At 47.2% G+C, this 14,678-nt stretch overlaps 1 protein-coding gene across 1 annotated transcript; it reads left to right on the top strand.

Annotated features, from left to right (window-relative positions):
- Window positions 1-4,146: 4,146 nt before the first annotated feature.
- Window positions 4,147-5,744, top strand: tmem81 (transmembrane protein 81; the record flags this gene model as incomplete). Its single annotated transcript, XM_082517542.1, has 6 exons — window positions 4,147-4,196; window positions 4,406-4,677; window positions 4,745-4,890; window positions 5,077-5,192; window positions 5,383-5,576; window positions 5,649-5,744. The coding sequence occupies exons 2-6, from the start codon at window positions 4,426-4,428 to the stop codon at window positions 5,742-5,744; spliced, it is 804 nt and encodes a 267-aa protein (XP_082373668.1). The 5' UTR covers window positions 4,147-4,196; window positions 4,406-4,425.
- Between the last annotated feature and the right edge of the window lie 8,934 nt (window positions 5,745-14,678).

Genomic DNA, 14,678 nt, shown 5'->3' on the forward strand with positions numbered 1-14,678 from the left:
GCTGTGTTAAGAGTGGGTCTCCTAATCGGAAGGTTGGTGGTTCAATCCCCGGCTGCTCCAGTCTGCATGCCAAATATCCCTGAGCAGGATACCAACCCAAGCTGCTCTCTGATGCGTCTCAGAGCCAAACCACCAACCTTCCGATTAGACCCCGGTTCCTACAACATGTGTCAAGAAGTATTGATCAATGGTTTGATAATAAATCAAATCCGTTTGATAGATTCCTGTTTTTGATTAGATTAGTGCTGGAGTGCCTCAGGGTTCTGTGCTGGGACCAGTACTGATTGCTGTTCTTGTGACACAGCATTTTTATCCATCATTGTCTTTTTTAAACAGTAAGAATACTTGAGCCTGTTTGCTTTTTAAATCTGTAACTAATTTTACTTCAGGAAAAGTTGTGATTAGTTTGGGGGGCTAAACAAAGATGATTTGTTTTTTCAATCACATTAACTTTTGTTTATGTCTAAGTTGTAAGAAATGATTGGGTTTATATTTTAGCACGACGCCAGTGTCCGGCAGCCTCGCCTCTGTCAGTGCTCCCCAGGGCAGCTGTGGCTACAAGGTAGCTGCCATCACCAGTGTGTGAATGTGTGTGTGAATGGGTGCATGCAGTGTAAAGCACTTTGGGGTCCATAGGGACTACGTAAAGCGATATACAAATACAGACCATTTACCATTTACTTCATATTATTAGAAAACACTGCATTTTCTTCCATATTCAAACTGAATGCACTCGGTTACGTTTTTCCTCTGTTGTTGATGCTGTCCCAGCTTTACACAGGACACATAGAGCAACAGTAGACGTAGAACCTGCCCATCGTCTCATCAGCATGTTTCATGCTTCAGCCTGTTTTCAGCAGAAAGTCAAACCTCTCTCATTGGCTGCTTTCTTTTTCACAGGATCCAGCATCGGTGAGGATCTAGCTGACCTGCTGGCAGGAACAATGAAACATTACTGCCAAGGAAAACTACACAGGCTGCGGCATTTCAAAATACAGATGTACTAAAGAGCAGAGCATTGACTGAGAAATGTTACTAACATCAGAGGAATCAGGCTGTGCATCGTAACCAAAGCTGCAGAGTAAACCTGAACCATCAGGACACTTTCATGGAGGCTTCACTGTCCCCACCATCATCTTGGTCATGCAGGGAGAGTTTATCTGCTTTTACTTTGTGGTTCTTCCTTCTCCACCCTCGTCCTGCTGCATCTCCTCTTCATCTTCATCTTCCTGTCTCTGGGCCTTGTGGAGTTGAGTTTGACAGTTATTGGTGGGTGCAGTCGCCATGAAGCAGACTCATCTCTGTGACTCCGTCAGTGTGTTTCCAGCCTTTGTCTTTATCCCAGCAGCAGAAGCAACACAGGGACTTTTTAAGGTTTTGTGTTTAAAACGCTCAGATTGTCTGTGGTGTGGGAGGGTTTCTGTGTTTTTAGCTACAGATGTTTTCATCTGTAACGGATGCTGTATGTGACCTGTTCAGGGTTAGGGTTTGTAGAGTTTCAGGTGTAATTCTTTGAAGGCTCTGATCCTCCCAGCAGGTGTTTGGCTGAATGATGTTTCAGGTGTTCAAACCAGCAGCTCCCACAAAACAGCCGAGCTGCGGATCGACACGGAGGAATCCACGGTGGATCCTGAACGTGACGGATACAAACGGACTGGTCCTTGATTTAGTAATGGAGGCAGGTGAGTGTGGTGACATGCAGGTAAACAGAGGGATGGCGCTCCCCAAAATGGAGTAGAATAGAATAGAATATCTCTTTATTGTCATTGGACACGTACAACAAAATGATGGGTGCTCCACGGCAACTGTGCAGGAATTAAATATAAATAATGAGACGGCAGAATAAAGGACAGACAGGAGAAATACATCTAAAACAACAGAAAGGCACTCGTGGGAGAACAAAGTGAAGGAGGTGTACAAAGGTCTGAGTCTGTGTGTGAGTGACCTGACTGACCTGAGGGCAGCGGGTCAGACAGGTGGTGGACAGGGTGCCTGGCTTACCTGAGACAGGAGGATCTGGCAATGGCCTCTAGGGGTGTCAGAGGGCAGCCGGTGATGTTTTGGCGGGTCAGTGACCCTCTGTGCAGGCTTCCTGTTGCCAGTATTAGCCTCTGAGTACCAAACACCAGGCAGGAGGAGAGCACGCTCAGTTTGTGTTGTTGTGTGAAAGCAGTGCTACACACAGAAACTTAACACAACATGTATCAGGTGTGCTCACACGATCTGCTCACACCATCAGCTGGGATCCAGCAGGTTTCCATCCATGTGACAAACTCTGATTTCTGAAGTAAGCCAACACCAGCTGATTAACTGTGTGTTCTTGACTCTGCAGGAGATCTCTGAGTCCTCACAGTAGAACGACTCTCCACTAGGGATGGGTACCGGTGTCCGGTGCCATGATGGCACCGGTTCTGACATAAACGGTAGTAACCAGACTGAAAAGCAGCGCACATTTCGGTGCTTTTTTTCCCTGAGATGTCAGACACTTTGGATACTAGCCAATCATTTTACGTTTCCGAGGATAGTAGGCGGGTCCAGGTACGTCCGTTCTTTTAGAGCAGAGCTACAGATTAAAAACGCCCAAGGCGAAGCGGTCAAAGTCTGGCTGTACTTCACAGCAAAAGATGCAAACTCAGCAGCAACAAGTGCTTTAAGCTGATACTGTGATACTGTCAAAGGAAGTAACACCTCGAATCCAATGAAACACCTGGCGACGCATAGCGTTTTGTTAAAAGCCGAGAAATGCGCCGTATTTGATAGCTTGCTGCGAGACCTCACACTGAGCACGTCTACTGCGGGTGGGTTGCCTGTTATCGGACCCGGAGTTAGAACATCCCCCAAGAACCCGAAGAGGAGAGTCCTGGCCCCTAGCCCTGCCAGTGTAGCAGAAATGATGAGGATGATGATGCAGCAGCAGCCGTTCTTCTCTGCGTGAGTAGCTTAATGTTGTTCGTGTGTAATTTACGTTGAGTAGGCTAACCACGTTATTACATTAATGCATGTAAGGTGAACTAGCAAACATCATCATAGCTACATGCGGCTGTCTTCTTGTTTGATGGCAGATACTCCCTTCACCCTGGCCAAAAAGGCTAAAATGACCAAAGAAAAAGAGGGAAACAACAAACACACAGACACACACACACACACAGACACACACACACAGACACACACACACAGACACACACACACACAGACACACACACACAGACACACACACAGACACAGACACACACACACAGACACACACACACACACAGACACACACACAGACACACACACAGACACAGACACACACACAGACACACACACACAGACACACACACAGACACACACACACACAGACACACACACACACACACACACACACACACACACACACACACACATCAAAGGCTCTGATAACTCTGCGTTCGACTGTCACACTGTGACTGCAGCAGCTGTGCTTATGTTGCACATGTTGGGACCAGAAAAATCACGGTGTGTTCAAGGGGCATTGGAAATAACGCTATAAGGCGAAAAAGGAACAGTAACCATGTCTATAAGGGTTACATATAGATGCACAAACAGGCGATTTTCAGATATTTTGGTTTCCAAGGTTACAAAGCTCACACCTACACGTCTGATTTACAGGTACAAAGTATTCCTGAGAAGGTCTCCACCCTGGAGCTGTGGTCGTCACGACAACTTTACATTTGAATGTAAGCGCTGTTGGTGACACACTGAGCTTCACCCAGCAGGTGAGTTCACCTGTTTATCCAGTCTAAAGCTTTCTGTCTGCTGCTGATAGAGCTGCGACACCGTCCGGCAGACGTGTCACGGTTCCACTTTCCTGAGATTCAAAACCAAAATCAGCAAACTGAGACTAAAATCAGGGAATAATCAGAGTCATGAAATATTCATGAAAGAGAGAAAATAATGATGAGCAGTGAAATTAGACGAGGAAAGCGGATCTTAGCCACGAGCTGAAGGAAGCTAAAAGTCACAAAATCGTTGTTTGATAGTTACAGGCAGCCCGGCAGCGAGCTCCCACGTTTCTTATCTCAGTGAAACGGAGTCACTGTAAACGGGTGCTTCTTTTTCTTCTACCAGGACCTCTGACAGAACGGAGACCTTCAGGCTATCCTCCTGACAGCATCACCTCCAACCACCACGACGCTTCTGCTGAGCTTTAACGTCACTCCCATCATCTGCTGGAGGTAAAGGTGCCATCCAGGGAGAACTTCCTGTCCTAAACCCTTAACCGACCAATCAGCACGCGTTAGTATGATGGCATGGTTTCTGGCACGTGACCCACGCTGGGTTCTCTGAGCCACTGAACAAATCGTGACCAAACTTCCTGTCAGGATTCAAAGTAAAAGTTGTGTCTTCATCATAAAATGAAAACAAACAGTCTTCTTCTCTGCAGATTCCCCATCGAACCTCAGAATGCAGAGCGTCGGGCTTCAGCGCCGCCTCCTCGTCTCTGTCTGCCTCTTCCTCCGCCTTCTGACCTCAGCTGAGTCGCAGCAGGTGGAGCAGCTAGTGGAGGAGGTGCAGAATGTCCCAGTGGAGGTCATCACTGAGAGCTCCCCCTGCAGCGCCACCTGTGGGCTGGGCCGCCGGACTCAGACTCTGTGCCTCCTAAATGACAGCAGGGCAGCGATGGAGGAGAAGCTGCCGAGCGGCGGTGAAGCAGAGGTACAGACGCAACACTGCTGAACACAGGAAGAGGAGGACGTGGTGACCATCTGTGTTTGACCTGCAGGTGACGGAGAAGTGCCGCGTCCGGGCGGTGCAGTGCATGGACACGTGGCAGTGCGGACTCCAAACCATGACAGTCACATCCGGACAGAGGGTGGAGGTTGACTGTGTGGGAGACGTGATGGAGGCCACGGGGAGGTTCTCCTGGAGGTGAGGAAGAGGTCTCAGTTTTAAACCAACCTTTGGGACGGCTGGACCAGACGGGACGTTTGGACAATGAGACGACAGGACTAACCTGCCCGAAGGCGGGCCCTCATCGTGTCCTTCAGTTTTAGATTCCATGTTTATTTTATTCTGATCTTCAGTCGGACTCTGTCGGCTTCTTTTACGGCTCAGGGTGTCGTGGCGTTACGCCCGAGGGATCATCAGCACTGACGACGCTCTGCTCGCCCGCTGGGACGCTCCTGAGCTGGACCGAGTGGTTCTGGACCCCGTCAGAGAGGAGGATGCAGGTGAGCGCACCTCTGCACGTGCTCAGTCAGACCCACATTGTAGAAGTGACGTGATTCTGCTGGGATACACCGTCTTTATTTGTGGGTCACTAACCTGTAAAAGCTCTTCTTCTGTGGTGACGCTGACACGAAAGGAAAATATTTGTGAGAGTGAAACTCGAATCAGACTGACTCCTCCCATCGTCCTCAGGGACGTACCGCTGTGACGTGCAGGACGCCGCCTACCGCAGGGTCAAACGGGCTTACTGGGGCATCCGGGTTCTGCCCGTCGGCGTCCTCAGCCTGGACTACGACAGCTCGCTGGCCCTTTGGGATGAAGGCGAGAAGAACCAGACCGAAGAGGAGGAGGAGCAGAGGAAGATCTTTCCCTTTGCTCTCCTTGCGGTACGTTTGGTTTGGAACACGTTCATTTAATGCTTCTTTGTATTCAAAGTTTGGCTGCTGCTTTGGTCACAGATGGGCGTCAGCGTAGCGGTCGCTGGCGTCTTCGCTGCTCTGCTGAGAGGCTACGAGGCGATGAAGAGGATAAGGAGGAGGAGAAGAGGGATTTAAAGGCGTCTGGTTCCTTCTGAATCTGCCAACCTGCTTCAAATAATTGAAAATCGTTTTTCAGGAGTTTGTTATTAAAATGAATGACAAATAAAACCCAAACCTGCAGATACACGTCACCAACAGGTTTCAGTTTGGTACGCGCTTCATTCTGCCGGGTGCAGTGCGGCCGTGTTCCTGTAGATGGCAGTGTGGGCTCAGCCCTGATGAAGCTCTGCAGCTCATAAATCAGCTGCTGCATACAAAGCTTTTTATCCACATTTTAAAATATTCTTTAAGAGTTGTGAAAAAACTAGTGTTCCTTTTTTCCAGCATTCCAGGTCACAGCTGGAACATCTGTGCGCTGAGGTGCATCCATGTGTGTTACAGGTGTGTTTGAGTCTCAGGCTGCAGGGCAGCTCCAGCCAGGCAGGGAAAGCATTAAAGACTGCCCTCCGTAATAACCAGCATGGTGTTGTTGGCAGTGCTTTGGTGCTTCCGTGGAAAGGCGTCTCCTCAGCAGTGATTCTGCTTCACAATAAGAAGCTTGTTTTAGCACAGGTCAGGTGAACGAGGCCACGATGCTGTCGAGCTGAGTGAGCGAGCGGGCAAAACAAACAAAGTGATGATGATGAGCTCGCTGTAACGAATTCATGTCCTGGTGGAAGCAGCCCTGCGACGAAGCACGGAGGGGGGTCAGGTAGGCCTACGTCAGGACCATTTACTGTCCTCAGCAGGGAAACAGTCAAATGTAATGCACATGTGGTTCATGACTAATGCACCCATCTTATTGTTGTGACTCAGACGTTACATGGTCTTCACTGCACCCTCTAACTGGTCAGACTGGTAGTTGGTGTAAAAATGCAATGAAACTGGTTTTAAACGATGCCCCAGTAATAACTCGTCTTCCCAGGATCGCTGTCCCGTTTTTTAAAATGATAAGCCACCCTGGGGTTTGTGATGAGGACCCAGAGCAGTAACATCTCTCTCTCTGCGGGGCTCTCATTTATGAAATGGAGCGTCTCACTCTGAAAAATGTCGTCTGTAGCAACGTCCAATCAGTGTTTGAGCATGAAAACCCAGCCAACGGCGCTCTGATCAACACATCTCCAATCAAAACAAACTGATCGCACCTTTTGATTCCCCTCTATAGCGTTTCCAGCCATAGACCAAAAACATGACCACCAATGAGCAACATGTTGACTTAAAGGGGAGGAGCTAAAACAGCTTGTTTCAAGCAGAGGTGAAGTGAGGGGCTCGTACCTGCAGCCGAGCGGCTGATTTACCAAAGAAGAATAAAAAGAATGAAAAATGTGAAAAGGTTACAAAGGAAGGAAAGCACAGCTGCTGCAGAGAAATCAGACATGTGAGAAGAAAAGTCGCTGCACATCAGATTATTCTTCCACGTTACTAAAAGTGAGACTGAAACCTGGGAAGAAGCCAGCCAGAGGTAACGGACTGATCAATATCAGCCCTCTGTCATTAAGACAGGACAATCTGATGGATTACAATCATTATTTCATTAAATGAATCATCAAGAGACACCTTTAGTGTTCATTCTCTCAGCTGCAGCCTCAGTGCTGTTGAACAGTTTGAGAGGAAATAAAGTAAAATCAAATAACATTGGGTTGTAGTGTTTTAGGGTTGTATCGAAATACTTAAGGAACAATAATCCTGTTGTAAAATTTAAATATATATAAACAATATATTTAAAAAATGAAACAACAAAGCTGACTGACTACCATACAAAGACAGTAAGCAGCACTGGCAAACTGCCGGCCCTCTGCAGATCTTTACTCACATAACCTGCTGTTAGATGTTAGCTTTGCTGCATTGCATGCAGATGCATCCCTGTAAGGAGTAAAGCACCGTCGCAGTGCAGAAGTCCCAGGATGAACATCTCACTCTTCATCACTAAGTGAAGAAAATGAAACCCGAGGTTTCTCCTCAGCACTGCTTGTTTTTGTCTACTTATGACATTTTACTTGGTGGTTGTTTGCTGCTTCTGCTAACTGTACAATAAATCGCTCCTTGGGGATAACAAAGACGTCCTCGAGCCCCTCTGAAAGCACACACCCGCTAATCAATCCGCTGGTAGCAGGGGTCAAATGAGAGTCGACAATCTTTTCAAGTATAAATCAATGAGTCAATTCATCAATGTTTGAATAAAATCTCTAAATAATTCATTAAATCTGAGAAAGTTATAAAACATAAACATTGCACAAGGTCACCTGGTTCTGCTGTGTACTCTGAGGTTTAATGTTTGAAATATTTAAAGTGTGGATTAATGTTTCCTCTTCTGTAGGGAACAACGTGCCTCATGTTCCACTGATTATCTGTAGACGTGTAGTATTCAGTTATTGATTAGCACACGTGCAGGTCAGGGGTCAGCTGTGTTTATGACCGCCTCTCTCGAGGACACTCATTTCTGCCCCAACTCTTGCTCCATACATTATCTCTGACTGCCCCCGAAGTCATTCTGTCCTCTCTGTCAGAGGCAGCCGTCAACATAAAGAGCTCTGCTCATGCGGGATTTGCAGACGGGTTTGGGTCTCCTCAGTGTCACCGCCGATCCGGGTTCGCTGATGGTTTGCTGACTGGGCGACGTTAGATGGATGAGCTGTTGGGTCTGTTCAGCCACTGCAGACCCGGCAGCTACACTGTCTGTGGATTAAGGAGTCCGCCGTGACCCTGCAGCTGTAAACTGCTGAGCTGGGAGCACCGCCTCCTCTGTGCTGTCTGTACCACGATAAACCTCTGTGAATCCTAAAGTCCCCTGACGGCGAGTCATCGCAGTGAGGAACCATCCTCTGCTGTCCCAGGGGATGATGGACGGGAAGCGTTTCCACCACTTCAGAGCGGTCTGATGGACGGATCGTGAGCCTCTGCAGACACTTCTCCTCGAAAACCAATTAAAGCTAAATGTAAGCAGCCCTCTGTCACACTATAATCTGAAGATTAGAGCAGGAAAGGCGACTGATGGGGCGATCTCCAAACACAGCATGAACGTGTTACTCTGCAATTTAATCCTGAGTGAAGGCGTAATTACAGCTGTCAGCAGCCATTCTGTGTCAACCACTGTTTAATGGCCTGAGATGACTCTGAAGAAGCTCAGCAGCACACGCTGGCTTTAACGAACTTTGTAGAAATCCTGAAACCTTCTGCTGAAGTCCCACACAGCCCAGTCTGAGCTCTGCAGGCAGTGACGCTGACGTTGGACTATGTCAGCTAATCAGAAATCAGCAGTGTTGGCCAAGTTACTTTGAACAAGTAATTAATTATAGATACTAGTTACTTCTTCAAAAAAGTAACTGAGTTACAAGATTCAAAAAGTAATTAATTACTTGAAAAGTAACTATTGCGTTACTTTAAAAAACATTTTAACCCTCTGGGGTCCAGGGTGTAATCGGCCATTTTTAACTACTTCTGATGATTTCTCCACATTTCACCTTTAAAAACGATTTACTTTGTCTTGTTTGGTCTCATCAGCACAACCTCACGTGTCTGAATCTGCAGTCATGCTTTCATTTTGACTACTGTAGTAACACAACTGATCTCTGATGAATTAACCATTTCAAACTGTTTACACAACAATCAGCTGTTCTTCAATAAGATGCCACAAATTATTTGTGCCACTGCAAATATTTCTGTCCACTATAAAGGAAACATCACAGCCTGATACCTGCAGGTCTGACAGCAGCAGGTGTGTCACTCCTGTTTCTACCTGGAGACAGCAGTCGCCTCATTGTTCTGACACACAACACAACACTATCCACAACACTACACACTAACTACACAACACATTAACTACACACTCCAAACACGCTGAACGTCACAAATCTCTCACATCTCAAAACTCCACAGCTCCTGAAACTTCCACTGTTTTAGGAGCTGTGTTGTTGTTTTTGCTCATAAGCAGAGAGCGTCGCTGCTGTCCTTAGACAGACATGACGAAACTATTGAGGAAGAACACGCGTATATCTTGTTTATTATCACTCTGGTTTTACTGGCCTATCAGTTTATAAACTGGTATATGTCACCTTGTTGCTTTGTCTGTAAGTGGTCATGTGATTGACCACGACTACTTTACTCTTCCTCAGTCAAACAGCAGCACTCGTGCGATTGTTTTGCCCCCTGAGCTCCAGCTGTTGTGCCAGACAGGGATCGTGATCACCGTCCGCGGGAGCACAGCTGCTTAAAGCTGTAGCGCCCAGATTACTTACAGCTACTTCCTGCAGCTGATATAAGCGGCTGTAAACTGAACACAGCTTCAACGTCTGATTGTTGAAAAATAGTAACGGACCTTGTTAGTAACGGTAACGGCGTTGTAACGACAGAAATAGTAATACGTTAGATTACTCGTTACTGAAAAAAGTAAGGCTGTTAGTAACGCCGTTATTCCCATCACTGGAAATCAGGCCATTTATCCAGTCTCCATATAGCCACGCCCACATGTCTTCATAAAAGTAGGCGTGTTTACTTGGAGGAGAAAGGAGCGATGCTGTTGAGGACCTCTGTGTCCTCCTCGTCGTACACCTCGGGACGGACGGCGGTCAGGAACAGGAACATGGAGCAGGAGGAGCTCAGACGGACTCTCTGCAGCTCAGTCCAAGAACAAAGAGTTTCCATGTTCATGTTTGCTGGTATGAGTCTGTTCATGGAGTGCGGTTGCAAAGCCACGTGCAGGCTGAAGGAGTGGAAATAGCGCCCCCTATGTGACATTTACCAGCAGACTGTGGGCTGGCAGGGGCAGGCTGTTCATGTTTTACCTCTGTTCTCCTGCGCAGGGTTCTCCACAGACCAAGCTGTCTCACGCTGAGCTCAGATCAGGGTCTGGAGGAGTTCTGAGTTGGTCTTAAAATGAACCTGAAATCTTGGTAAATAACCATCCCAAGAACCAGACGTTTTCTCTGTGTCAGATTAATCTGAAGCATGTATCGATCACATCACGATCAGGAGTCTTTCTCTGAACAGATCCGTCCTGTTTCCTCTCATATTTCTGTCAAGTTGCTTCTTTCAGCTCTCAGTGACAGACTGGAGACGCAAAGTCGCTGCAGAGGGACACATCAAAGCAGCCCGAGGCTCAGACGGCAGCTCATCACATGGCAGACTTCAAACACCAGAGCGAGGGAGGACCCTGATGAAGAGGACACGTTCTTCATCATTTCTCACTCCTCGAGTCTCTCCCAGCTCACTCACAGCAGATAGAAATCAGCAGCCCAGAGCTCAGAGTCGAGCCACACAGGTCCAAGAGCACCGCACAGAGGAAACACGGACACACAGATATGTTCGATTTTTGTTTTTGTGGAACATTTTTAAGATGGAATTTTATTTGCATAATCACAACAACATTGACCTCAAGGCACTTTTATATTATTGTGTGGTAAAGATGCAACAATAATACAGAGAAAACAGAGACAAACCCAACAATCATATGACCCCCTATGAGCAGCACTTTGGCGACAGTGGGAAGGAAAAACTCCCTTTTAACAGGAAGAAACCTCCAGCAGAACCAGGCTCAGGGAGGGGCGGGGCCATCTGCTGTGATTGGTTGGGGTGAGAGAAGGGAGACAGGATAAAGACATGCTGTGGAAGAGAGACAGAGGTTAATAACAGATATGATTCAGTGCAGAGAGGTCTGTTAACACACAGGAAGTGAGGAAGAAACACCCAGTGCATCATGGGAATCCCCCGGCAGCCTACCTCTATTGCAGCATAACTAAGGGAGGATTCAGGGTCACCTGGTCCAGCCCTAACTATATGCTTTAGCAAAAAGGAAAGTTTTAAGCCTAATCTTGAAAGTAGAGATAGTGTCTGTCTCCTGAATCCAAACTGGAAGCTGGTTCCACAGAAGAGGGGCCTGAAAACTGAAGGCTCTGCCTCCCATTCTACTTTTAAATACTCTAGGAACAACAAGTAGGCCTGCAGAGCGAGAGCGAAGTGCTCTAATAGGGTGATATGGTACTACAAGGTCATTAAGATAAGATGGGGCCTGATTATTTAAGACCTTGTATGTGAGGAGCAGGATTTTGAATTCTGGATTTAACAGGAAGCCAAAACCGGAGAAATCTGCTCTCTCTTTCTAGTCCCTGTCAGGACTCTTGCTGCAGCATTTTGGATTAGCTGAAGGCTTTTCCAAAAAAAAATAAATGTTGGAGTCTGGTGCCTCCATACTTCTTTTAGCTACAGTCTGTGGTTCCACCTCTGGTATTTGTCACGGTTGATGATGGCCGACCGTGGGGATGTGAGGAAGGAGGACCCAGGCGCGGAGCTCTGAATGCAAGCAATGCGTTTATTTACAGTGAATGGAAAATAACAATAAATCCTTAGTGCGTTCCCGACTCCTGTGACATGTCCTCTTCCCGGTGTTAGTGTTCTTTGTCCCCGCTCCTCAGTGTCTGAGCACCTCATGCTCGCTGCCCTCGCGTCTCCACACTTCTCCCGGGGAAATAACAAAGAGGCAGCCGTCAGACTCACCACAACGCAGCAGACTAAACTTACTAACTGGCCAAGAGACTAACGTGAAGCCACGCAGTGATCCAGCATCGGAGAGAGCTCCACCACAGTCTTAAGTAGCTCCTCTGAGGAGGCTTGATCAGCTGTGTGATGGTCTTCAGGTGTGGCCAACCACATGGCAGGGCCACACCCACCAGGTCTGAAGGTGCCTGTAAACAGGTGCTCCCAGATACACCTGCATCCACACACACATACCTGCAAGCAGGGAGAACGAGGGACAGCAACACCAAAAACATATATAATATAAAACAAGTCCATAACTGCTCAGGGACCCTGGGTCGCTCAGATCCAGGTCCCTGACTGTATTAGCACTGAAGAAGAAAAAGAAGCATAAAAAAGAAGCACAATAACAGAGAAATCCAAAAGCACAGCATGCAGATCGTGAATGTTTGCGTCTCCTCTCCATCCGTTCCTTTCTCCCGAGGAACAGACAGATGTACAGATGTGGTTGAAATGACACGTTTTAGGTTTTGTGGGTGTTCTTGGGCCATCGTCTCATCCCAGACTCTGACAGTGATGAGTTAATAAACACTGCAATGGCAGCTGGCTGTGTGATTTGATTTTCTCTACACCTGCACAGGAGACAGAGCAGAGGCAAAAACGGGCCGTGAAGTCGACCAATCACAGAGCAGAGCTGAGAGGCCTTTGTTCGAAGAAACAATGGCGACATTTTGAAGTGCAGGGATACAGAAACCACTCGAGCTCAGCGCCCTCGGAGGACGTGTTTAACATTCAAACGCCGCAGAGTTCGAGGCCCTTCAGTGAGATCGTGATTATTAAATACCCGACACTCAGCTCGAGCGTCCCTGGAAGCCTGAAGCTCTGAGAGGCACACGGCCGCTCCGTCCATTACGCAGCAAATACTCGCTTTATTCCTGGTTTTACTGATTACACTACACATGCTGGTGTCCGGACCGTCTGTAAGCAGGATTCCTCTCTAGCCTTGCCCGTGGTCTGGTTCTTCAGGTGATCCAGTCTTCCAGCTCCTCACAGCTTTCTGACATAAAACTCTGAAAAGACTCTGGAAGGTTATTTTCATGTCAACAAATCCAAATGTAAACACATCCATCAGCTGTCTTCTGAAGATATTTGGTTAATTTGTGTATTGTTAGGACGAGCAGTCGACTGTCGGGGAAACTTGTCATGTAAAGTTTGTTTAGCTAATCTGTGCAGGTGAATTTGTCCTGACTAAAGGCATCAGGAGAAAAGCACCGGGCTGCTCAGTCACTACTGTCACGAGTGTTATACTGTCAGAGCAGCAGGCTGGACTTCAGGTGCAGAGTCCAGCCTGTGTTCTGTCTCCTGTCACATCTGTAAGGACAGTAACACACTTCAGTAAGTCCTCATTAATCATTATAACGGATTAAAACAAAGCCCAACATTTGTGTACTGAAACGAGCTAAATGTTAACTCAAGCTGCCAACTTAAGTTAACATTTATGTTTCATTTTTCCAGAAGAAGAGCTTCAGAGTGTGAGCACAGAGAAGGACCAGCTTTATTTCAGATTTGAGATAAACTTTCAGTTTGTGGTGGTTCTGTTGTCTTTGTGATTACAGGAGCTGCCCTCAGATTCAGACCTCAGCACCACCCAGTGACAGCAGACAGATCATCCAACATGTTCACATGTTAACTGCAACATGAACTGATGAAAGCAGTGCAAAGGTTAAAGTGCCACACGTGCTGCAGTGAAAGCTGCAGCTGTTTATTGATAAAGTTAAAGACAAAAAACAAAAGGATGAATCACTCCTGTAACTGTGTCCCTGTATATCAGCATTAACAGGACCTCAGCTTGGTGTTTCACAAAGCTGCTGATCTCAGACCAGGGCCCTGTTTCAGGAAGCCGGTTTAGTGGAAAAACTGAGTAAGTATACCCTGAGTTAACGAAAACTCTGGGTTTTCGGTTTCACAAAGCGAGTTCAGCTGCAGCCTGAGTGAGTCACTATGACGACACACGCCGTGAAGCTAACCTGCCCCCTAGCAGGTTTACTTCAACTAACCCTGACTGTCTCCGCCCCTTTGTCGGAAACCTGACAGTAGGAAGTGTCAGACATGGCGTGCCCCTTCCTTGAAGAGCCAGTAGATGTTGAAGCCCAAATTCTCCGCAGAGCTCTCCACCGGGAGAGAGTGATCAGAGCGCGTTTGGACATTTTATCATTTTCTGATGATTTTCTGTGTGAACGTTACCGTTTCTCAGCACAATCTATAATTTATTTGAATAACATCCTCAGGCCTAATATTACGCATGTGACACATCGCGGACATGCTCTCAGTTCATTACATATTATTTGTATTGCACTTCGGTTTCTTGCAAACGGGAGCTTTCTGTATAATATTGGTGACGCTGAGCACGTTTCCAAGGCTACCGTCTGTCGGGCAGTCAGGAATGTTACAGTTGCACTGAAACGTCTCCTGTACTCGTTTGTGGTGTTCCCCGGTCACAGA

Source organism: Aulonocara stuartgranti (genome assembly GCF_965226115.1).
Source record: "Aulonocara stuartgranti genome assembly, chromosome: 20".
Classification (NCBI taxonomy): Eukaryota; Metazoa; Chordata; class Actinopteri; order Cichliformes; family Cichlidae; genus Aulonocara; species Aulonocara stuartgranti.